Here is a 25,905-nt window from a genome sequence, read left to right on the forward strand (position 1 = left end):
CTTTAAAAAGGAACTTTTTAAACTTTCTAAATTTTAAACTTTTGGATGCTACATAAAAAGCAAATATTTTCTCCCATTCTGTTCCTTAATTTTTTAAAATCTTGGTATCCTGTAAAAGTTTTAAATTTGTATGTAGTCAAACCTATTATATTTTTTATGGCCCTGGGTTTCATATTTTGCTTTCTGACATTGTATGTAACCAAAAATCATACAAACTTTTAAAAAAATTTTCCCCCTTTTACAATTAATTGTGTAAGTCACCCAGCACACAGTTTTTTTTAGTATTGTTAGTCATAATTTTCTTTATTTTCTCTTTTTAGAATTTTCATGTATGAGTTTTGTTGAAGTGTAGCCGATTTACAATGCTGTGTTAACTTCTGATGTACAGCAAAGAGACTCAGGTGTATACATACATACCTTCCTTTTAAAATTCTTTTCCATTGTGGTTTATCCCGAGATATTGACTATAGCTCCCTGGGCTCTACGGTAGGACCTTGTTCATCCTGGCACACGATATTTTATGTGAGAATTTGCTGTCAAAATAGATAGCACTGGGGGCAGGGGAAGGCTTTGAAAATAATCCAAGATATGGGGGTGGATTCACCAGGTGTGAGAGACCCACACTTGAAATTAGAAATCACTTCACTTATTCATAATGACAATGTCTAAGTGAGCATGACTCCAGGCTCATCAGACTGGCACAAGCTTTCCTGCTGGGTGAACATCTCAGAAGACCACGTTGTCAGCGAGTCGCCATAGGACCCTGGACTCCAGCCTGCCAACCCATTCAGAGAGCTCATTTCTCAGCATGTGGCCCTCAAGCTGTGTGCCTCAGAATCCCCCAAGGGGGTCTGATGGGCACTCAGACATCCAAACCCCACCCCAGACCCACCGATCCACACCCTCTGGGAATGGAGCCTGGGAATCTGTATTTTTAACCAGCACCTCAGACAATGGCTAGTGTTTGAGAACTCCTGGATCATGGCCTTTAAGTGGCGAGAAACTGACCCATCTGTATGTAAAATGTTTACATTTGGGAAAGGGCTGGGCTAGGCTCATCTTGGAGATCCCCTTTCCCTCACCCTTTCTTTCTTTAGATGCTCTCTTACTTTGGATTTTCTTACAGTAGAATAAGGGACGTCAGCTGGGAACCAGTTCCCCCTCCTAAGGCAGCCTCTCTGAGCTATGATGCCTCCAGAGGTCATCTCATTATACTCATATCCAAGTTCCTTGGGGTCCCTTGCTGACTGTAATGCCATGTAAGGCCTCTTGGCAACCCATCATGAGGTCATTATTCTACTTCCTCTTCATAAATCTTTAGCGTCATGGTCTGTGCACCAGGTGGAGAAGGATTTGCAGACACAAGACAGAATGAGAGGTGAATAGAGTCTTTTAGAGTGAGAGATGCTGTTAAGAACAGTGGGCCATCGCAAGGGAGAGCCAACACCTTTCATGGGCTAGTAGCCAATTATTATAGCCTCAAGACAGAGGAAACTCCTGCTGGAAGGCTGACATTAGTTGATTGGTTAGGATCCTATAGGGTGGGCATTTTTACCTGATATGCAGTCCCAGGAGCTGTCTGATTCAGGTCAGGGGAATTCAAGGCAACGGTTGCTATGGGGCTCAGTCACTTCCAAAGGTGACCTTGGTACAGGGTTCCACATCTGTAGCCTTGGTAAAAGCCTTTACACCTGTGATCTTGGTATAGGGCTCCACAGTTAGAGAAACTTAGAAATGACAGTATCACCTCACTTAATTTTCATAGAACAATCTCTTTCTTGATGCAACCTGTAAGCTTTCTTGCCGAGACATAGTCTTTATTGTTGTCCGGTTGCTAAGTCATGTCTGACTCTTTGTGACCCCCATGGACCCTTTCCTTCACTATCTCCCAGAGTTTGCTAAAATCCATGTCCATTGAATTGGTGATGCCTTCCAACCATCTCATCCTCGGTCACCCTCTTCTCTTGCCTTTAGTCTTTCCCAGCATCAAGCTCTTTTCCAATGAGTCAGCTCTTTGCATCAGGTGGCCATGAAAACACGGGGCTCTGCTATCTCTCTGGCTACCTCTGAACTTGAGACTCACTTTAGCCTGAATTGTCTCTAGATTTTACATCTAGACCCATCACGGCTTTGGGATTCTTTGCTGATGACATTTGTTTGACTTTCCCAAAGTTTAATTGCTTCCACTTGGACTTTTTTTTTAAATGATCATTTCAAAATAAAATTGCAATTTTCGGCTGACCAGAGTATCTGCGAAGGGCCCTGCTATGACCTCCACGCGGCGAAGCTGCTGTGGCGTTGGCTCCGGGTTGAGATGGGGGCTTGCTCACATGTCACTCCGGGTCACTCTGTGGTCACCCACAGCACAGTGATATTAAGTGTGTGCTGGGGCCCTTCTGCATCCCTGCGTGAAATTGGAGAAGCTCGGGGCTGGATTTAGAAAGCAGTTTGAGAGCAACTGGTATTTAATGCAGGGCAGTTGTATTTTGAGCGCTGGGCTTGGACCCACCCTTTCATTGAGGAGGGCAGCCATCACACGCGGGCTCTTCCAGCAGAAAGTCTGAGTCAGCAGAGAGAGGCCTGTGATTTGCGGGTGACTTGAGACAACTTTGCAGATCCTCATCCACGGAAGGGCTGCCTGGCACTGAAGGGAAGATGTTGCAGAAGCATGGAAAAGAGTGATGACCCTAACCCTCCAGGCTTCTTGTCCACTTAACTTCTCCCTCTTGCTGCATGTTTTAGGTTATGACTCTAATCATGAGAACTTCCTTAGTGGTGGGCAGAGGAAGCAGAGACAAAACCCAAATACCTTTTAAAATAATAACTAGTATCCTCAGCAGATGCTTCCCAGGTGGCTCAGTGGTAAAGAACCCTCCTGCCAGTGCAGGAGACATGGGTTCAATCCCTGGGTCAGGGAGATCCCCTGGAGAAGGAACTGGCCACTTCAGTATTCTTGCCTGGGAAATCCCATAGATGGAGGATCCTGGCAGGTTACAGTCCATGGGGTCGCAAGAGTCAGACCCGACTTAGCAACTAAACCACCACCCATCCTCAGCTGAATCTCGTGGCCAACTTCACAGCAGAAAGAGAGAAGCAGCTGCTATGTCCAGGCTCCGTATGGGGTCACTTGTGCATTTACTATTTGATCCAATCCCTAGATTTTTACTGTCAGGCCTGGATGAATAACCATATTTCACAGATGAAGAAACTATAGCAGAGGGAGTAAAGTTGCAGAAGGGCCTCCAGCCTGGCCATGATGGACCAGACGTGGGTGCACAAGAAGGTCTCTTCCCATTCTCTTTTCTTCTTTTTCGTTTTATTTGTATTTGGCTGTGTTGGCTTTTCACTGATGCGTAGGCTTTTCTCCAGTTGCAGTGAGCAGGGGGCTACTCTCCATTGCAGTGCATGGGTTTCTCATTGTGTTGGCTCCTCTCGTTGCAGAGCATGGGATCTGAAGCTCAAAAGTTGTGGTGAGGGGGCTTAGTTGTTCATCGGCATGTGAGATCTTCCTGACCCAGGGATCGACCCTGTGTGTCCTGCATTGGCAGGTGGATTCTTTACCACTGAGCCGCCAGGGAAGTCCCCCTTTCTCTTCTCTCTTATTCTTACCCTTTGAATGTTCAATTCATGGAGCTGGAAAGACAGGAGAGAACACACATGTTCCCGATGAGGAGGCTGGGCTCATGTCCAGTGGGCAGGAAATCTAGCAGTCTTTCTCCAAAACAGAGTTGGCTTGTTTGGCCAAGTCCAGCGTGTGGATCCAGGAAAGATTCTGGTCATCTCTGTGCCAGAGTTCTATAAAATTATCATGATGGTATTACTTAGCTCTTAAGACCACTAGAAAATTCCTGTTAAGCTTTTAGACCAGTGAGTGCTCAGCATGCAGGGAGAACCCCATGAACGCTGGCTGTTGTTTTATATCACACCAACTCTTGCCAAAGCCATTGACTGTGTGGATCACAATAAACTGGAAAATTCTTCAAGAGATGGGAATACCAGACCACCTGACCTGCCTCTTGAGAAATCTGTAGGCAGTTCAGGAAGCAACAGAACTGAACATGGAACAACAGACCAGTTGAAAATAGGAAAAGGAATATTGTCACTCTGTTTATTTAACTTATATGCAGAGTACATCATGAGAAACGCTGGGCTGGATGAGGCACAGCTGGAATCAAGATTGCTAGGAGAAATATCAATAACCTCAGATATGCAGATGGCACCACCCTTATGGCAGAAAGTGAAGAAGAACTAAAGAGCCTCTTGATGAAAGTGAAAGAAGAGAGTGAAAAAGTTGGCTTAAAGCTCAACATTCAGAAAACTAAGATCATGGCATTTGGTCCCATCACTTCATGGGAAATAGATGGGGAGACAGTGGAAACAGTGTCAGACTTTATTTTTGGGGGCTCCAAGATCACTGTGAATGGTGATTGCAGCCATGAAATTAAAAGACGCTTGCTGCTTGGAAGGAAAGTTATGACCAACCTAGACAGCATATTAAAAAGCAGACATTAGTTTGCCAACAAAGATCTGTCTAGTAAAGGCTATGGTTTTTCCAGGGGTCATGTATGGATGTGAGAGTTGGACTCTAAAGAAAGCTGAGCACCGAAGAATTGATGCTTTTGAACTGTGGTGTTGGAGAAGACTCTTGAGAGTCCCTTGGACTGCAAGGAGATCTGACCAGTCCATCCTAAAGGAAATCAGTCCTGAATATTCATTGGAAGGACTGATGTTGAAGCTGAAACTCTAATGCTTTAGCTACCTGATGTGAAGAGCTGACTCATTGGAAAAGACCCTGATGTTGGGAAAGATTGAAGGTGGGAAAAGAAGGTGACAACAGAGGATGAGTTGGTTGGATGGCATCACTGACTTAATGGACATGAGTCTGAGTAAGCTCCAGGAGTTGGTGATGGACAGGGAAGCCTGGTGTGCTGTAGTCCATGGGGTCACAAAGAGTAAGACCCGACTGAGCAACTGAACTGAACTGAACTGAACTGAACTCATGGATGCCTGTGCTGGTTAGCTCCCTCTTAGTAGGCATTTGGTTTTAAATATGGCACTTCTTCAGGTACTGTAGGCCCTTTGTTCTTATATTTGTATTCCTTCCTGGTTTTCCTGCATCAGTTTGCTGAATAAGCAGCAAGGTTCATGGGATTGCAAACAGTCAGACACGACTGAGCGACTGAACTGAACTGAACTGAACTGAAGGCCACCAAGGTTCCTATCGCCTCCCATCTCACCCCATACCCTCCTCCTCGACCTCACTGAGAGGTCTCAGCATCCCCTCCTCCACCTCATCTGAGGGGTCCCTACAGCCCCTCCCAACTCACTGAGAAGTCCCTACATCCCCCCTCCTCCACCTCACTGAGAGGACCCCAAGTCCACTTGGCCAAGGCTGAGATTTGAACCTGGGCAGCCTGGCTCCAGAGCATCTCTGCTTCTAACTGCTACTCCATGCTGTCTCTTCACCCCTTGCTCGCTGTTTCCCTACTTTCTTCTCCTCTAGTTTTTCTCCTTACTCTGATAATGTCTTCATTTGGCATCTTGCTGCCACTGTAGTCCATTCTTTGGGAACACAGTGGATGAGAGAGTGGTAGAAGGAACCCCTGAAAGTTTCTGAGCCACATTGGCAGGTATTTTACATACTTTTGCTTCTTGCATGCTTAGTCACTCGGTTGTGTCTGACTTTGCGATCCCATGGACTGTAGCTCGCCAGGCTCCTCTATCCATGGGAACAAGAATATTGGAGTGGATTATCATTTCCTTCTCCAGAGGATAGTCCTGACCCAGGTGGTATGGATGACGTGGTAAATTCAAAGCAAGCTAGGATGGCAGGGAACAGCTTGCCAGAGGAAACTGTCTAATTTGGAAAAGATTTTTAAAAACTTTCATTTGGGGGTGAATTTTCCACCATAAGTCTCTCTGGTTTATATTAATATTTTCCTGCCTCAAAGAAATCCTAGCTCCAGGAACATCCCATTCAAGAGGCAGTAAACTGTGCCCATGAGCATGGACAGGGAGACCATATGCCCTAGTTCAAGTCCTGGCTTCTTTACCTGCAAACTGTGTGACTTCAGTTGAATGACTTAACCCCTCTGACCCTCAGTTTCCTCTCTGCAAACTGGAGACCAGGATGTCTGAGGGTTCAAGTGAGTTGATACACGTAAACATTTAAAACAACTCCTGGCACAGAGTTAAGTACAGACCTTTGGTGTTTGTAATATTATGATTTACAAGGAGAAACATATATATTTGGTCTTTGTCTCCATTCAGGGCATTGCTACTGTTGTCAGTTGCTCAGTTGTGTCCAACTCTTTGCAACCCATCTCCATATACTGCAGCACGCCAGGCTTCCCTGTCCTTCACCATCTCCCAGAATTTGCTCAAACTCATGTCCATTGAGTCAGTGATGCCATCCAACCAGCTCATGCTCATTCAGGGCATTGAGCTCATTAAAACCCTTGGAATTTCCTAAGTGAAGAGAGCTGTTATGCAAATGAGGTGACTTTTGGAAAGCCCCTACATAACCTTAGGAAGATGGCTGGTTGCCAGTGGAATCAGCCTTATGATTAAGGAGTTGGACTTCTCAGTCTCCCTCCTTAAGCCTCCCCACTCCCACCTCCAGGAAAGGGAGCTGAACTGGATTAAAGTCAGTCACCCATGACCAGTGATTTAATCAACCTAGCCTGTGTAACGGAGCCTCCATAAAAAGCCTAGAGGATTGGCTTTGGAGAACTTTCAGGTTGGCGGAGATTTGGGGAGGGTGGTGGTCCTGGGGAGGGCACAGGAGCCCCACAGCCCTGCCCCCATCCTCTGTCCTAAGAATCTCTTCCATCTGGCTGTTCCTTCTGTAGTAAGCCAGTCATCAAGTTAGCAAGATGTTTCTCTGAGTTCTGTGAGCCATTCTAGCAAATTAACCAACCCCAAGGAGGATCCATGGCTGGTGAGTCAGAAACCCAGATGACAACCTGGGCTTACTTGTGCTGGGCATCTGAAGCAGAGGAGGGGCTGTCCTGCGGGGCTGAGCCCTTAACCTGGGATCAGATCCCCATCTGGTCCTGTAGGTGGACTAATGCCAGATGGTGAAATCAGCCCTCTGGGCATCTGCCTCAAGTTGGCATGGAGGTAATGAGAGATGTCAGGCTGGTTGGTTCCTTGATGGGATCAGGGGTGCGGAGCAGATTTCGGTGAGTGATCACTATTGGGCCTTCCCTGGTGACTCAGACGGTAAAGAATCTGCGTGCAGTGAGGGAGACCCAAGTTCCATCCCTGGCTTGGGAAGATCCCTTGGAGAAGGGAATGGCACTCTCCATTTGAAGACTCACTCCATATTCCTGCTTAGAGAATCCCATGGATAGAGAAGCCTGGTGGGCTACAGTCCATGGGGTCGCAAAGAGTTGGACATGACTGAGTGACTAACACTTTGACAAGATCACTCTTAGTTCTGAACTGCTAAGTCTGAGATACCGTCAGCCCACTGAAAAGAAATTTTCCCTAGTTTTAGAAATAGGAGTCTAGAGCCTGGGAGAGAGATTGGAGGGAGATGCGTATTTGAAAGTCATTGGCCGGTAGGTGGTAACAGCAGCTATGGAGTATGATCTGTCCTTTAACCTATCGTGTTTTAAGCTGAGAAGGAGTGTCAGGCTTTTTAGATTGAAAGAAGCTCCTTAAAGAAACTGCTTTGCTGGGTCCTAAATGAATAAAATCCTGCCACTCTTTGTTAAATTTTCTGACCTTTCTTTAGAAGTAGGGTAAAAGTTTCTTCCCTTCTGTCATTTTTTAAAGCTTTTTTTCCTAATTTAAATTGAAGTGTAGTTTATTTACAGTGTTGTGTTAGTTTCAGATATATAGCAAGGTGATTCAGTAATATACTGAATTGATATATATATACACACACACATATTTGTTGATTTTTAGTTTCAGATATATAGCAAGGTGATTCAGTAATATACTGAATTGATATATATATACACACACACACATATTTGTTGATTTTTAGTCGTTAAGTCATGTCTGACTCTTTGTAACCCCATAGACTGTAGCCCACCAGGCTTCCCTGTCCTTGGAATTGCCCAGCATGAATACTCAAGTGGATTGCCATTTCCTTCTCCAGGGGATCTTCCCGACCCAGGGATTGAACTGCATCTCCAGTTTATCATTTGTATATCATTGCTCAATAAAGTTGGTAAGGAAACAAATACCAGCACATTTGAAATTGACTCTCCACTTCTGCTAAACCTTGGGTGGTGGGCAGGTGTCTTTCATCATTATTTTCTGTGTTGAAAGAACTTTGCGAACTTTTACAGTGGTGTCCATAAAGGGTTACCAGTACTGTGATCTTGGGAGGTTGGTGAGCTTGTTAAAAGTAACAGAAAAGGACCACTTTCCGAAACGTCTCTAAACTGTTTTTTTAACAGCATGACTTCTGACAGCGAATGTGTGCATGTTTTTGCCAATTCCAACCAGTTCTCCAAATCTTCAGATACCAACTTAGTGTCCTACAATCTGACTCAGCTCTGACACTAAGTATTCAGAATTAGCACAAACCCCACAGGTTAAGGGCTCAGTCCCATTAGACTCCTTCCTCGACCTCAGGCACCGATCACAAGACAACACACTTCTGACTGACTGGCTGTAAAACTGGGCGTCCCCACAACTTGCTCTTTAGGTTTGACAGTTTTGCCAGAACAGCTTATACAACTCAGGGAAGCAGCTTAATTTTTATTTCCAGTTTATTGTCAGTGTTAAAGGACATCAACCCTGAATAGTCATTGGAAGGATTGACGCTGAAGTTCCAATACTTTGGCCACCTGATGTAAAGAGCTGACTCGTTGGAAAAGGCCCTGATGCTGGGGTTTGAGGGAGAAAGAGAAGGGGAGGACAGAGGATGAGATGGCTGGATGACATCATCTACTCAGGGACGTGAGTTTAAGCAAACTCCAGGAGATAGTGGAGGACAGGAAAGCCTGGCGTACAGTCCATGGGGGCTCAAAGAATCGGACATGACTGAGGGACTAAAGAGCAACAAGCAGTTTACTGGAAAGGGTGCAACTCAGGAAAAGCCAGATGGAAGGGGTGCGTAGGGGCAGGTCCCTGGGAGCCTGTGCAGAGCTTCTGTGTCTTCTCCGGGTGCACCACCCTCCTAGCACCAACCCGTAAGCTTTCTGAACACTGTTCTTCTGGGGTTCTTTCTGGAAGTTGCATTACTTAGACCTGACTGATGAAGTTGTTGGCCACTGATTATTGAAATCAAGCTCCAGCCTTTCTCCTCTTCCTGGAGGGTCAGGGAGCGGGCATGGAAAATACAACCTTGTCATCACATGGTGGTTTCCTCCAGCCACCAGTCCCCCTCCTTGGGGGCAGGTTAAGAGGGAACCCCAGCAAGAGGCACCTCATGAGTATAAATTCAGGGCTGGTTGAAAAGCACTCATTACAAGTGACTCAGGGAATTACTAGGTCTTTAGGGACTTCGTGCTAGGTACTGGGGACAAAGACAAACATCTACACTTATTTTTTTCTTTTTAATATTTTATTTAAAAAAATCTATTTATTTGGCCTCACTGGGTTTTAGTTGCAGCACACGGGATCTCCCCCGCCCCCCACCGCCACCCCGCCAGCATCTTTTAGTTGTGGCATATGGGATCTTTAGTGTGACATGCAAACTCTTAGTTGTAGCATGTGGGATCTACTTCCCGGACCGGGGATGGAACCAGGGCCCCCTGCATTCGGGACATGGAGTCTTGGCCACCAGACCACCAGGGAAGTTCTCCAAAATATATATGTTTTATTTTGTCCCGATGTGGCACCTGCCCACTGAGCGAAGAAGGTAAATCTGATTTTGTTTCCCCTTAGTGCTAAGGATGTGTTTGAGCATTAGCACTGGCTGAGTTTCCCCTTCCAATATATTAAAAATATGCACACATGATTGTGATTTGAAAGGAATCCAAAGAAAATCTTTCATAACTGTAATGACATCCAGAGCCATATAATTTGAAAGATAAGAATTGTTTTCCATGTAGTCGTATGGATTATGTCTGTAAGTGTAGTCTTCTTAATTATACGTATGACTTTAGCTTCTGAAAATGCCATAGCCTCTTCCTGGCAGCGCACACCGGTGTCTGGGGCCAGGGCTAGTCCTGTTGACTTTCCCAGGTCCTAGGAACAGATCAGGCTGCTTCTTATAATCTGTAAAGCAATGCAAAAGAGTTTTCGTTTGTGGCCTAAACATGCACATCTTTGAGTCTCAATCATACTCTGTGAGTTTCTTTGGTCTTAAGAGTCAAATAAACTCCCAGAGTCCCAATTAAACTCATTCAAACTTGCTTTTTGAGTTTCATGCTAGCTTCTGGCTTTTCATCTTGGCTTCACTCCTTGGAACATGAACACAGCTCCAAAGGTGCAACACCCAGGGCTTCTAAGACCTGCACATGGGTTGCTCCAAGGTCAGGCAAAAGGTTAAATCGAACTAAATAAAGTCACTGAGTTGGGATACAACCACTAAGTTTCTTTTGGATTCATTTTGAAACCGTAAGTCACAATTTTCTTGCAAAAACTCAGGCAAGGTTTTTCTTAGAGCATGGGTTTGCTTGGCTTTGCTTAAATAATATCCGTGCTTGTGTACTCAGCCGTGTCCGACTCTTTGAGACCCCATGGACTGTAACCCGCCAGGCTCCTCAGCCCAGGGGATCTCCTAGGCAAGAATTCTGGAGTGGGTTGCCATTTCCTCCTCTAGGGGATCTTCCCAACCCAGGGAACGAACCCTCGTGTCTCCTGCATTGCAGATGGGTTCTTTACCATTAGCGCCCCCGGGAAGCCTTGTTACAGCAGCCCTCGGGAGCAAACATAGAAGGCAGTGTGGCCAAGCTGCCCTGGAGCGGGGCCTGAAGGCCTGTGAGCAGAGGGGCCATTGCGTGCCCCACCCCTCCATGGTCCTCTCCTCTGTTAGTAGAGTTCACTGGATGAAGCCACCCAGATGAAGACTGGTAACACTTGAACTACTTTCAGGAATGTTGCTCTCTGCCAACTCACATTCCTAAGACAAAACCTGTGCTGGGCTGGATAACATTCTGGATCTTCATGTGCAAATGGATGGCAAAAAGTGTATGAATCGATTCCATTATGACTCCAGAGATTAGTAAGACTTTTATTGTTTATTATGGAGGCTGTGTTGAAGGGTGCATTCAGAGCCAGAGGAAATCAGTTGATAATGACACCAAACTTAGCGAAGAGACTGGCACGTAGTAGGTGCTCTGTGCTTTAAATCTGTATTATACTTCTTGGGTGGGGCTGCCCAGGTAGTTTAGTGGTAAAGAAACCTCTGCCAATGCAGGCGACACAAGAGACGCAGTTTTGATCCCTGGGTTGGGAAAATCCCCTGGAGGAGGGAATGGCAACCCACTCCAGTATTCTTGCCTGGAGAATCTCATGGACAGAGGAGCCTGGTGGGCTACAGTCTATAGCGTCACACAGAGACAGACATGACTGAGCACAGGACAGATTGTACTTACTCCCTGAAGCTGAATAGATTTAAATTACTTGCAATGCATATAATTTTAGGCAGCTGTGTCAATATTTCTTGTTATGCAATTTATTGTGGTATATTATTCAACTAGACCCAAAGTTAAGAATCTGTGTGTAAACCAACCATGTATAAAGTAGATAACTAATGGGAACCTACTGCACAGCGCAGTGGGGGAAAAATTAAGGTGCAGTCTGTTTATAGAACATGTATTAAGCTAAGCTTAAAAATGCATTCCAACATACAGTAAGTGCAGACACACAGGTTTTAATTCCACTCATACGAGGTACCCAGAATAGGTGACTAATTCATAGCGTCAGAAACTATATTAGATTGTGTGGATGGGGACTTAGTGTTTATCAGGGACAGAGTTTAAGTTTAGGAAGGTGGAAAATTGGGAAATGGATGATGGTGAGAGTTGCAGAACAATGTGAATGTACTTAGTACCACTGAACTGTCCAGTTAAACCTGGTCAAAATAGTATGTTTTATATTATGTGACTTTACCACAATAAAACAATTTTAAAAAAAAGAAGAAACTGTGTGTAAACTGTATTTCATTTGTTTTTTAGATTTAGTTACGTTAATTTTAATGAATAATTTAAACAAATTAACATCTGAATTCATGGTAAGGACTGGTTGGTATTACTAGCTGGAAAATTTATATAGATGACTTTGTAAAGGCTACCTTGATTTCTATTTCTTTTTTTTTTTTAAGGCACTTTAAATTTTTTTTAATTAATTTTTATTTTTTTCCCAAACTTTAAACTTTTTGTTTTGTATTGGGGTAATAAAAATATGGAAGTCCTCACAAATTTGCCTGTCATCCTCGAGCAGGGGCAGCGCAGGTCTTCTCTATCATTCCAGTTTTAGCCTATGTGCTGCCAAAGCAAGCACAACTGTTTCTCCTTTCTAATTTAAGTCTGCTTTCCTTTTTCTCATTTTCTTTTCATTTAGGTCTTGTATAACATCTTAATTGCCTTCACGAAGATGCACAAATTTGAAGACATAGAACCTGTGGATATTTTGGCTGGATGTGCCCGATTCATCATTGTTGGGTGCGGGGGTGTGTTTTTTGGTGTCATTTTTGGATTCATTTCTGCGTTTATCACCCGTTTCACCCAGAACATCTCTGCGATCGAACCCCTCATCGTCTTCATGTTCAGCTACTTGTCCTACCTAGTGGCCGAGACGCTCTACCTCTCTGGCATCCTGGCGTGAGTACAAACGAAGGACCAACTCCCATCCAATAAGGAGAGTTTAGGACCACATCTTGTGGACCAGAATTAGGAAAGGCGTGACTTCTTTTTTTTTTTTTAGGCGTGACTTCTGAAGCTAGTCCTCAAAAGCGATGCAGGATTCAGGTTTCTTGAACTTCTGTCAAATCTGGTTCAGGTCCTTTGCCAAACAAATGTTCTCCCCAGCACCTGCATTTGCTCTGTCCTGGTGATTTGCCTGAAGAGAGCTTGCTGAGCAAGTACAAGGTCAATTTATAATGCTCAGAAAAGCTGGTGCAGAGATGAGCTGGGAGAGGTTCAAGGTTAAGGTCTCACTTCAGTTGTTATCTTTTTTCCTCGAAAAATGCATTATTTTAAAGGGAAGCATGCCAGGAACTACCTTCGTTCCTGGACTCTGCTTTCTGCTCTTTCACTTAAGTTATGTCATTGCTCCAGGACTGGTCAGTGTGGAGTAAAACTCAAGAGACACGATAAGACTAGAAATTCAGATTTTTTTTTCCCTAATGAAAATGTTTTTGAAATGTTTATCCTTGTTTAAATCTTGGAATAAGGCTTCTCAACTTGATTTATTATATCTGATCATGTTGCCTTTTTTTAAATGACATTATCCTCATACCCAGATCCTTGGGCACAATTTTATTGTATAGAAATATTTATTTTCATTACATACAGTAGTGTAAAGTCTAGGCAGCTTCCCTAGTGGCTCAGACGTAAAGAAACTGGTTGCAATGCAAAAGACCCAAGTTCATCCCCTGGGTCGGGAAGATCCCCCAGAGAAGGGAATGGCTACCCACTCCAGTATTCTTGCCTGGAGAACCCCATGGACAGGGGAGCCCGGTGGGCTACAGTCCATGGGGTCACACAGAGACAGAGACAACTGAGCAACTAGCACTTTCACTTTCACTTTCACAAAGTCTAGGCACTCATCATTCTCTCTCCTTAAAAGTGAATGTGGATGGACCCAGAGTCTGTTGTACAGAGTGAAGTAAAACAAAAAGAGGAAAACAAATATCGTATACTAGTGCATATGTGTGGAATCTAGAACAATAGTACTGATGAATCTGTTTGCAGGGCAGTAATAGAGCTGCAGACATAGAGAACAGACTTGTGTACACAGAAGGGGAAGGAGAGGGTGGGACGCATTGGGAGAGAGGCCCTGCATATGTACACGACCATGTGTAAATATGGTGGGAAGCTGCTGTTTTGCACAAGGAGGTCAGCCTGGTGCCCTGTGATGACCTAGAGGGTGGGATGGGGGGTGGGGGGCGGTGGGAGGAAAGACCGAGAGGGAGGGGATATATGTATACTTACGGCTGGTTCACACTGTTATACAGCAGAAAGCAACACTGTAAAGCAATTATATTCCAAGTATAAATAACTAAATACCATCAGCGAAAGGAAATTTCTAGTTCTCATCAGGAAGTCGCAAGTCTAAAATTAAGTAGCGATTCTGCCAATTTATGCAAATTAATGTATTTGGCTCATATAACCTATCTTGCATTTTTGAAACCCACCTGATTTATTTGATACAATGTACTAAAAGTATACATATATTTTGAAGAATAAAAACCTACTATGTACTGAAAAAAATTGAGCAAACTACTAAGACAAAGCAAATCCTTTCTTTCCTTTCCAAACTTGCGAAGTGGCTCTAGAACAAAGCATTTTAAGTGAAAATGTTCCATTAAATTTTTGTAGGGAACGTTATAGTATGAGGGGTCTTGCTGAATTATTCTTCCTAGGCGACTGCACATATTTCGGTTTAAGGCGAGTGAAGCTGAGAGTAAGAGGTAGGGCTGACATAGCCTTTGATGAGGAGAGCAAGAAAGAAACAGTCCTGCGTCTGGCTCCTGCATGAATTATGCACCATTTTGTTTTTGGGGACCATGCCACTGCCACCTCCCCCCATCACAGTCAACTTTTGCAGACCCCCTGGGTAGTGAGAAGAAGAAGAAGAAAGAAAATGACCATCTGCAGTTGGAGAAGATGTTCTGTCTAGATAAAAACAGGATTCGTGTCTCTGTGCCATCCCTGGGCTTCCCAGGTAGCTCAGTGGTAAAGAATCCACCCACCAATGCAGGAGATGCAGGGTTGGGAAGATCCCCTGGAGGAGGAAATGGCAAACCACTCCAGTATTGTTGCCTGGGTAAAGCCCATGCACAATGGAGCCTGAGGGGTTACAATCCATGGGGTCACAAAGACATCAGACACAACTGAGTGACTGAGCACCCACATATGCCATCACCAAAAGAGAGGATTTTCCAATGAGGGACAAGGTCCTGGGCTTCTTTCTGTTCCTTCTGCAGAATCACAGCCTGTGCGGTGACAATGAAAAAGTATGTGGAAGAAAACGTGTCCCAGACCTCATACACGACCATCAAGTACTTCATGAAGATGCTGAGCAGCGTCAGCGAGACCCTGATCTTCATCTTCATGGGCGTGTCCACCATTGGAAAGAACCACGAGTGGAACTGGGCCTTTATCTGCTTCACCCTGGTCTTCTGCCAGATCTGGAGGGCCATCAGTAAGACATGGCAGGGCCCATAGAGTCCTACCTGCTTCTCTTTTTATTTTTCTTGTTCCTTCCTGCAAGGTTAAAGCATAAGCAATAAGATGATGCCAACTGGTTTCACTGGTTTGGGGTGGGGGTGGAGGGGTTGGGTACCTTATGGTGACCAGGAACGTTCTCTGGTTGCTTCCTCAATCAGTTCAAAATAATTTCTGGCTGATAAGTTTCTGCACTAAACACAAGGCTGGAGCCAGAGCACTTTTATTTTTTTAATTGAGGAGAGAAATTTCACAAAGACACATTTAAATATAACTCAGTACATTTACCTTTTGCTCATCATGTCTTTGCCAATTTGTACCTTCTTGCACCTTAAATTAGATGTAGATTATAAACTGCAGGCTCTCCTTTACACTTTTGTTATAAGAAAAGTTCAATCTCACAAATTGTAGTCTATAGAAGGCAAATCCTGCTGGAAAAGAATCTCCTAAATATTACAGGTGGTTTTAGTCGAGGATTGAGTATGACGTATAGAAAACAAAGAAAGTGGATCCTTTTTTAAAACAAATGCTTTGTCAAGGCAACTCTGCAGTGTGACTGTCTGTTGTTCAGTCCCTAAGTCCTGCCCAAATCCTTGCGATCCCAGGGACTCCTGCATGCCGGGCTCCCCTGTCCGATCAGCCCTATCAAATATGTCATTTGAAAACATGAGATGTCTTGTTGAAGGCCTTTTAATTTAACTGTATATTTGTTTCTGGAATTAGTAAGAACAGTCATTGCTGAACTACAAGATTTCTTTTGATTAGAAGCAGTTATATTTTAAAGTGATTTTGACCAATATTTGAAACATTTTTTTACATGACTTTGATGGGTAGTTTCAAGCCAGTTACTCAGAGAGAAATTAGGAGAAATGTCTGAGAACTCATCTTGAATATATACATTCTAAATTTAGAATGGTTTTTAGGATGTAGGAAAGAATAACAGGAATGCAGAAATATTAAAAACATTCATAAAAGTAACTCTGAATATGTGTGCCTTGGGTCTTCAGAGGAGAAGAGAATTAAGAATACTCTGATATAAATTTATAATCTCACATCAAGTCTTATCACTAATTAGCTATTTGACCTTGGGAAGACAGTTAACTGTGCTTCCTAGGTGGCACAGTGGTAAAGAATCCACCTGCCAATGCAGGAGATGTGAGTTCAGTCCCCGGGTTGGGAAGATCCCCTGGAGAAGGAAATGGCAACCCACTCCAGTATTCTTGCCTGGACTATCCCATAGACAGAGGAGGCTGGTGGGCTACAATCCATAGGGTCGAAAAGAGTCGGAGGCGACTGAGCACATGTACAGAAGGTTAACTACTGAAAAGCTTCTTCCCCAACCACAAAACAGTGTACACGGACAAATTTAGGTCCTTTTAAGTTCTAATACTACAGTGATCTACAGAGTCAAGTTAAGATCAAGAGGAGCATCAGACTCAGAGCTTCAGCCCAGCCAACAAGAATAGAAACCATCTAGGAGATTAATGTTGTGGAGACCTCATCATGGTTGACCCTTAGTGACCATCCAACCCAGCTCCTGTATTTTCCATCCAAGGGAAATGATGGAACAGTTCCCAAGAAAATGACTTGGCCACATCAGGGTGAGGGACAGAGCCAGGTGTCAGAGTCCAGCTCTCTGGCTACTATCTGACTCGTCGTAGCTAAGAATAGTTCTCACTCATGAAGGGTTATAACATAGAAGGTCATGTTTCCTGTTATTTATAAATATTGAGTTTATTGAACTTTACCTCCATCTTCTAATATAAATACTGTCAGCATCTCCATAAAGCAGGTGAGGACCTGAGTACCTGACAAGATTAAGACACTTGTCCAAGGTCACATGACTAGTCCATGGAGGAGCCGGGACAAACCAAACGAAGTGAAAAACATTAAATTGTATTGTCTCCTGCATTTTCAATGTCCCTACTATGAAAGGATGCTAGGAAAGAATAACAAGAATGTGTAAATATTTAAATTATTCATAAAATTAACTCTGAATATGTGTGCCTATTGGGTCTTCAGGGGAGAAAAGAATTAAGAACACTCTGATATAAATTTATAATGTCACATCAAGTCTTGTCATATCACTAACTAGCCATTTCACCTTGGTGGTGGTGGTGGTTGAGTAGCTAAGTCATGTCCGACTCTGTAATCCCATGAATTGTAGCACTCCAGGCTCCTCTGTCTTCCACCATCTCCCAGAGTTTGCTCAAATTCTTGTCTCTTGAGTTGGTGATATTATTTGACCTTGAGCAGACAGTTAATTACTCAAAAACTTCTACCCCAAGCACACAACAGTGGGTGTGGACCAATTCGTTAGGTCCCTTTCAGTTCTAATACTACAGCGATCTATAGGGCAGTAGAGTTGATGTCAAGGATGCTTGCTGTGATGTCTGTGTCATTAGAAGTCACATGAGGATACTGAGTGCTTTATTATTCTCTGATTAGTCAGAGCTTAAATGAAGGGACCTCTCTCACCAGGCAATCCTGCATTGGTTGTAACTCAGCCATGTGGGCCACTGGGAGATGGAGAAAGATGTGATAGATAACACCTATTTCCAATAAGTTTTCCCACCCTCCATTTCTGACACTTACTGACAGTAAGAAGCCCCCTGGTGACCCCTTGCCAACTTCCTTTCTTGTTTGCCTTGAGTCTCAAGAAGAACCAAACCACCCACACAAGCTCTGCTCACCTGCAGAGAACCCCCAGGCTCTGCGAGGGCCCCTCTCACCTTCAAAGTCACACACCTCTTCTGCTGACTCAGTGAGAGTAGGAGTTGATAGACAGGCTTGTACCCTCCAAGCAATACCCTTGCTTTTCTTAATTTTGAAAGGCAGAGCAAAGTTTACGAAAATAGATTAGAAAACAGATGCCATTTCTTATAGCAAAAGTGTCAAGATGTATTCCTCTAAATACACACACGTGCTCAGTCATTAAGTTGTGTCCGACTCTATGCAACCCCACGGACCATAGCCTGCCTGGCTCCTCTGTCCATGGTATTGTCCTGGTAAGAATACTGGAGTGGTCTGCCATGCCCTTCTCCTAGATCTTCCCAAGCCGGGGATCAAACCCTCGTCTCCTGCATTGCAGGCTGATTCTTTACCACTGAGCCACCTGGGAAATCCCAAATACACACATACACTGAAACACACATACTTGTGAACATTCCTGTTGGGAACAAGACTTCTGACTTGAAGCACTGCTGTGCCATGAACTAGCCGAGAAGTGAAAAGCTCTGCAAGCTGACCTGTTTGGCGCGGACAGTCACGGGTGTGATGGAATTCAGTTGCCTTGTTTGGGGGCACATGACACGACCTGTCCTCACTGGCACTGCTGTGTCTCGGCTCACCCGTGATCATCTCCTCTAATACATATTTCCCCCCTTCTAGGTGTGTTTGCTCTCTTCTATGTCAGTAACCGGTTTCGGACTTTCCCCTTCTCCATCAAGGACCAGTGCGTAATTTTCTACAGTGGTGTCCGAGGAGCTGGAAGTTTTTCCCTTGCGTTTTTGCTTCCTCTGTCTCTTTTTCCTAGGAAGAAATTGTTCGTCACTGCTACTCTCGTTGTTATATATTTTACCGTGTTTATTCAGGTTGGTAGATTTCCTTCCTACTTGAAATAAGTCTATTCTTCTCAGGATTGTGTGTTAAGTTAATAAAATACCAAGACAAGGATACTGTTATCTGATTTTCAGATATGTGTTCAATACTGAAACCAAATTCCCAAATATGTCTATATCATGTTTTGGGTCATCCCATAAACTCTAAATTTTGATGAATTTTGAATAATAAAATCAAAATGTTCTAACATACAGGCGAATGATAGCACCTCTAATGTGTATTACTGAAAATAAGATTCCAGTTAGTACTAAATAGTTTTTATTTTAACTGGAATTAGTGCTTAGCAAACTAATGGGAGTTTATTTTAAAGAATGAAACTACGTCCTTGGTTTAAAATATAGATATAATACCTGTTTTTATTGCAGAATTTAAAAACATTAAATAAGAACTAAAGTAAACAATGGAGCATTTATTCAGGAGAAACTAGTACAAAAAAGATGTAAAAAATTAGAGTCCCCATAGTTTTGCTAATAGATTTGTGGTCTTTACAGTGACAGTCTTCTCTACAACAAAACCCTTTATTTTGTTGTTTACAACCTAGGGAATCACAGTTGGCCCTCTGGTCAGGTATCTGGATGTTAGAAAGACCAATAAAAAAGAATCCATCAACGAAGAACTCCATACTCGTGTAAGTCATCTCTCGGTCATGATTAGTAAGTTAGTGAGATGGCCCCTCTTGGTCGCCTATGGGAGCTGATTTAGAAGTGTGGATATGTCACTAGACATGGTCTCTTTCCTCTCCAGCTCCACAGCAGTGTTGCTGTGGGAAATTGCCACAAACTCAGTTGCTTGAATCTTACAGTTATTATCTTATAGTTCTGGAAGTCAGAAGCTCACAGTGAGTCTCACTGGGATGAAATCAAGATCTTGCAGGACTGACTTTCTTTCTGAAGGTTCTAGGAAAGGGTCTGTTTTTTTCCTAGATTTTTTTTCCCATATAGGTCATTATGGGCTTTCCTTGTGGCTCAGATGGTAAAGAATCTGCCTGCAATGCAGGATACCCAGGTTTGATCTCTGGGCCTGGAAGATTCCCTGGAGAAGGAAATGGCAACCCACTCCAGTATTCTTGTCTGGAGAATTCCATGGACAGAGGAACCTGACATGCTGCAGTCCATGGGGTCACAAAGAGTCAGACACAACTGAGCGACTGAACAACAAATGGCTCTGGGGAATAGAAATGGGAACTAATGCACGGAAAATGTACTGTGAGAAGCTTCAGCTCCTAATGAAGAGCATCTGGACAATGGTTTCTTGTACGGCACAGTCACAGGTGAAGTACGAGGGGTAACTGGGGACCCTCGGCACAGGTGCTGTCCAGGAGATTCAGGCTTCCAGTCACAGGCTTCGAGACCATTGACCCATATAATGTGTAGTTTTCTTTCATGTCTGAGAGTCCTTAACTCTGGTGCTGGAAAAACTGATGAAGTCAAAGTCAGAGCAGAATTTCATGGCCAAAGTCACCTATGGAAATAAAATAATTTTAATTCCAGGAAATCCAAATGAAAAATTTTCCAAGCCCATTTGGAAGTATTAAACAGCTGGAGATAAAGGAGTGAGTGTTTTAAAAGAAGTATTCCTCTATACACAGTGGAATACAGCCTGAGTGCTTTGGGCTTCCCTGGTGGTTCAGTGGTAAAGAATCTGCCTGCTAGTGTGGGAGACACAGATTCCATCTCTGGTCCTGGAAGACCCCACCTGCCTCAGAGTAACCAAGCCCGTGCTCTAGAGCTGGGAGCCGCAACTACTAAAGCCTGCATGCCCTAGAGCCCGTGCTCTGCAACAAGAGAAGCCCCCACAATGAGAAGAACACACACTGCTACTAAAAAGAGTGGCCCCCAATTGCCTCAGCTAGAGAAAAGTCCAGGTAGCAACCAAAACCCAGCATAGCCAACAATAAATAATAAATAAATAGAACTTTAAAAAAAATTGTGCTTTAACCTGATTGAAGATTTTTGTCTCTATCTTTATCCCCTCTATTCATTATATTAAGAAATTAGATAGTATACCTAAAATAATAGAACCTGGATGTTTCACCCCTTTCTTATTTATCTCTTTTTATCACAAAAGATATAATTATTGGTAGAGAGTACATAATTGTTTCAGAATTAATTATTTTCATCTACTTTCTCCCCAGAATTTAGAAGCCATGATAAACTGCACTGATTACAAACTTAGATTATTTGTAAATTAACAAATTATATAGAGATTGTGTTTTTCCCTAAATTCTTATAAACAGTTGGGATGAAGCAAATGTAGTATAACTGGCATGGATGGTGAAATGTAAATACTGAGACAAAAAGATCAGATAAAAACAGATGTAATTCTGTCCTTATAATTTTGTTGCTTAGTCATGTGACCCCACGGACTGTAGCCCACCAGGCTCCTCTGTCCATGGGATTTCCCAGGCAAGAATACTGGAGTAGGCTGCCATTTCCTTCTCCAGGAGATATTATAATAGAATATCCATAAAACTATATTTTTAGAATATAGTATAAAATGGACTGTATAAAAAGGGACTGGCATTTTCTTTTCTTTTTGCAATGAAATTAGAGTGATAGTTAGTTATTAGACTTTATATCCATGTCATTTCAGTCATGAGAAACTTTCTTGATCATTGTAGAAAGGTAGTATTCATAGCAAAGCAAGTACCTTGTTTTCCTTGGAAGTTATGTGCTTTATTGAAGAACTTATCTACAGAGCCTTTGAATTATGAAAGGCATTGGTGGCATTACTGGGAAAGGCATTGTAAGCTTCAGTTCTATCAACAGAGTGATAGAAAAGAGGATATGAGCTAGGAAAGTAAAGCCTCCTTTGTTTTTCAGGGTGTGGTAGCTTTCCTTGGGTGTCCTGTAGGGCTAATGTGTCACTAGCAGTCATTTTTCTGTGTCTGTTGCCAGCTGATGGACCACCTGAAAGCTGGAATCGAAGATGTGTGTGGGCAGTGGAGCCACTACCAAGTCAGAGACAAGTAAGGACTGCGCTTTCAGCACCGCGGAGGGGTAGATGCGACTTGGGGAGCCTCGGAAGTTCCCCCTGGAAGCTGAGCATGAAGCTCGAAAGAGTCCCGAGACAGGGAAGCAGGAAGACAAAGGGCCCAGGAGTCATGCCATATAGGAAGCAGGAAGAAGTCCTGGGAAATGGACTCCCAGGGCGTGGAGGCAGTGAACTTGGAACTGAGTGCTTTAGAGAGAACTAGTACAGCTTGCTTCCCAGGGGGCTCAGCGGTAAAGAATCCACCTGCCAATGCAGGAGATGCAGGTTCGATCCCTGGCTCAGGAAGATCCCCCTGGAGAAGGAAATGTCAACCCACTCCAGTATCCTTGCCTGGAGAATCCCATGGACAGAGGAGCCTGGCGGGCTACAGTCCATGGTGTACAAAGAGTTGGACAAGACTGAGTGACTGAGCCTGCATGGGGCATGTTATAACAGAGGCAAATGCATAAACTGTATGATAATGTGGGAGTGGGTTTGGAAAATAAATGAGGCAGAGAACGCAGAGAAGAATGCAAGCTTGCCAAGCATCAGTAATAGCAGTGTATTTCCATTTGCAAAGGCAAGGGAGAGCATGTCCTGGTTTGGATATGGTCAGAGAGATGAGACAAGGTGAAAGATTGGAAAGACAAGGACGCACTTTTACAGTGCAGAGTCCAGCATCTCTGTACAGCCATTGATGCTACAAAGTTCAATTTGACTGTTAAAACTCATATCAAAAGGCTATTAAATAGGAGCATAGCCATACTTGGACTTCGGAAAGCAAACTACACAACGATGTGGAAGCTGGATTAGAAAGAGAAACATTAAATGGGGAGACACACAGCACTGGCATATATACACTACCTGTGTAAAACAGACAGCTAGTGGGAAGCTGCTGTACAGAATAGAGAGCTTGGCTTGGTGCTCTGTGATGACCTAGAGGGTGGGATGCAGGGGTGGGAGGGAGGCTCCAGAGAGAGGGAACATATTTTACTATATAAATCATGGGTATATTAACGCAATATTTTAAAGCAACTATACTCCAATAAAAAGAAAGAGAGGAATTACCTCTCATACCAGTTATCTCTCACATGATCTCCTTAACTGTCCTGTGTTATTCTCATTTTAAAGATGAGAAAACCAACTCTGAGAAGTCAGTTAACCTGCCGTACAGTGGAACCTGGGTGTGCGTTTAGGTCTCTTGTTTTCAATGAGCCACAGAGCTTCCAGATTAGTGAAGGTCAGCAATTAGCAGAAGGGATATTGAAATACTTCTAGGAGAGACTGTCCTATGTCCTATGTCCATAGGCTGGCTATGACATCAGAAAAGGAAGACGAAGCAAGGGAAAATGAGAATGGCCATCTGGTCTGCAGATAGCGAGCAGAGGGAGGTAACAATGTCATGGTTAAGTTTATACACTGTAGAAGAATGTTTAGAGTTAATAGCAGATTCTGCTTAAGTGTCTCATACTCACTCAACCCCTTTTGGAACTGAGTTTCAAGTTCAGGAGGAAATCGTGACTGGTGATAGAGATTGTGAATTGTCAGTATTTGGTACCCAAAGCTGTGGATGTGGCTGAGATGACTGGGATCCTGGGAAGAGGGGAAGCTCCCTGAGGACAGGACTCGGAGAAGCTTTCCTTGTTTTCCTTTTTCCTTTCCTCTGAGGCAGAAAAGGGAGAGGAAGGACAGAGGAGACTGGGAAGAAGTCATGAGAAAGGCTAGAAGGGAAGCAGGACATGCAGGGTTCATAGGAAGTGGCCACCAAGTTGTCCATCAGGTGGAGCCAGTGGCTAAATAGCACAAGGGCAATGGCGACCACTGGTCTTGACCAGTACAAGGTCAAGGTGAGCCCAGGTTGAGGAACTCAGACAAGTCCTAGTAGTTGAGGGGCCAATGGCAATAGATTGAGGAATAAACAGAAACCATTGCTTCTCATGAAGAAGGCTGAGGGGTGACCCTGTTGGAGCCAGAGTGAGCCTGGTAAGAACCAAACACAGATCACAGAGCCCATGAATCAGAGACTGCTCAACCCAGAGGAGCTTTGGCTGATTAAGAGTCCATTCACCCCACAGATCGGGAGACCAATCACCAGAAGACATTCCAGCAACCCAGGAAATAAAGCAGCAGCCACATTACTCCTTGAATGGAAGATGACTGGAGGTGTTGAAAATTCCCCCTCCAAACGATTGGCTGACACTGAAGTCACCACCTTCTCTGTGTGGCTCAGTCTGATGGGTCAGCCCGAGCTTTGAGACAGTGATGGCGGACGTCAGCAGCCGGCGTATTCAGACGCGCCATCACTCAGGGTATATGTGGGCTCTCTCACCAGCCCCCACCTAATTGGCAGGATTCAAAATGATCTGCAGCACAATGAGTGAAACTACTGTAACTACCAGGCTATTTAAACTTATGGGTTCTGGTTGAATAGGCCAGCATCGCTGTAAGTGCAGCTGCCACCGTTACCAGTTACTAGGATGGCCCAACAAAGGCCCGATCAACCCTTCCTTTCTTCTCCCACAATTGGAACTGAACTGGTCTCTCCCGCTTCCCATTTAATGCCTACTTTTTGCGCTGATTATAGCTTGTCCCTTCCTTTTGTTAGGTTGATTTTCAATGTATTCAGGCCATCTGGACATTCTTTCTTTATTTTAAAAAATTGTATGAATTCTATGATTAAAAAAAATGCATTCAGAGTCATGAGTTTCAGGCACTGTCCTGGTGTTTTTGAGAATAGACTTAAGTGGTAGTTTATTTCAAGGAAAGTATATATGCTTACATAACATGTACAGAGATTGAAGATTTCCAAAATATTGGTTTTCGTTTATAGGTTTAAGAAGTTTGATCATCAGTATTTACGGAAAATCCTCATCCGAAAGAATCTGCCAAAATCGAGCCTTGTTTCTTTGTACAAGAAGCTGGAAATGAAGCAAGCGATTGAGATGGTGGAGTCGGGGGTTCTAAGTTCTACAGCCTTTTCCATCCCCCATCAGTAAGTGACATTGCCCTTGATATGGACTTTCAGTGTCAGAATTACAGAGAGCAGTAGCTCCCGTTCTATTTAAAGGTAACCAACCCTAGGAGTGAAGAGGCAGAGATATAACAAAGGAAAAATGAGATGAATAACATCTACATCTTGGCACCTTGTAGCTTGGTCCATGTTCCATCTATTTCACCTAATTTCTGAAAAGTACTTTCTAGCAAAAAAAAGAGAGTTTTCTGACATTTTTCTTTGAGAGGGAGGGGTGAATGAGTTTATAGAATATTTTTAGCATGTTTTAGAAGTCTTTCTCTTCCTGATTAGACATGTCCACCCTTTAAGCCCTGCTGATGTGCCTCTGTTAGTCTTACGTTGTCTTCTCCCATGAGTTGTCTCTTCCTGTCTTCTATGAAAGACCAGGTCTGCATCCTAGGATGCTAACTGGGATTGGGGGAAGAGGGGGTAGGAGCAAGAGCTGTGGCAATTGGTTGGATATTTAAAGAGAAGGCTGTGTTTGTAACTGTGTCTCAGGCAACGATCTGTGGGAATTTGGGAGATGGCTTGAATCTATGTGAGACCAGCTGTGAGCAGGAGCATAGAGGAGCCAGGGGACTTTGGGGAGTTGGTAAAGAGGCAGTGTAGGGAGGGGTAAGTCTGGTACATACTCCATCATTATGAGAGGATCCCCCTTGAAGCCTGGTGCTTCAGCCAGAGCACCTGGAAAGCTATAGTCCCAAGAGTTGGCTAGACATTTTTATAAAGCTGCTTTAAGCCTCTGAAGGAGGCTTCCCAAGTGATGCAGTGGTAAAGAATTTGCCTGCTGATGCCGGAGACATGGGTTCAATCCCTGGGTCGGGAAGATACCCCAGAGAAGGAAATGGCAACCCACTGCAGTATTCTTGCCTGGGAAATCTCATGGACAGAGGAGCCTGGCAGGCTACAGTCCATCAGGTCGAAAAAAGTGGGGCATGACTAAGCACACTGACTGATCTGAATTTAATAAGGACCCCTTCAGTGTCATAAGAATTATTC

At 43.8% G+C, this 25,905-nt stretch overlaps 1 protein-coding gene and 1 non-coding gene across 2 annotated transcripts in view; one reads left to right on the forward strand and one right to left on the reverse strand.

Moving 5' to 3' along the window:
- The window catches only part of SLC9A4 (solute carrier family 9 member A4), a 54,113-nt gene that overhangs the window by 10,186 nt on the left and 18,022 nt on the right, over positions 1-25,905 (forward strand). The window contains exons 3-8 of the mRNA XM_043468046.1: positions 12,472-12,731; positions 15,059-15,276; positions 18,690-18,892; positions 19,462-19,548; positions 21,818-21,888; positions 24,724-24,885. Of these exons, the coding sequence (XP_043323981.1) occupies positions 12,472-12,731; positions 15,059-15,276; positions 18,690-18,892; positions 19,462-19,548; positions 21,818-21,888; positions 24,724-24,885 (1,001 nt within the window). The remainder of the gene's footprint in view (positions 1-12,471; positions 12,732-15,058; positions 15,277-18,689; positions 18,893-19,461; positions 19,549-21,817; positions 21,889-24,723; positions 24,886-25,905) is intronic.
- On the reverse strand, positions 12,307-12,411 carry LOC122442753. Its single transcript, XR_006269745.1, has one exon. It is a non-coding gene; the product is annotated as a U6 spliceosomal RNA (small nuclear RNA).

Source organism: Cervus canadensis, chromosome 5 (genome assembly GCF_019320065.1).
Source record: "Cervus canadensis isolate Bull #8, Minnesota chromosome 5, ASM1932006v1, whole genome shotgun sequence".
Classification (NCBI taxonomy): Eukaryota; Metazoa; Chordata; class Mammalia; order Artiodactyla; family Cervidae; genus Cervus; species Cervus canadensis.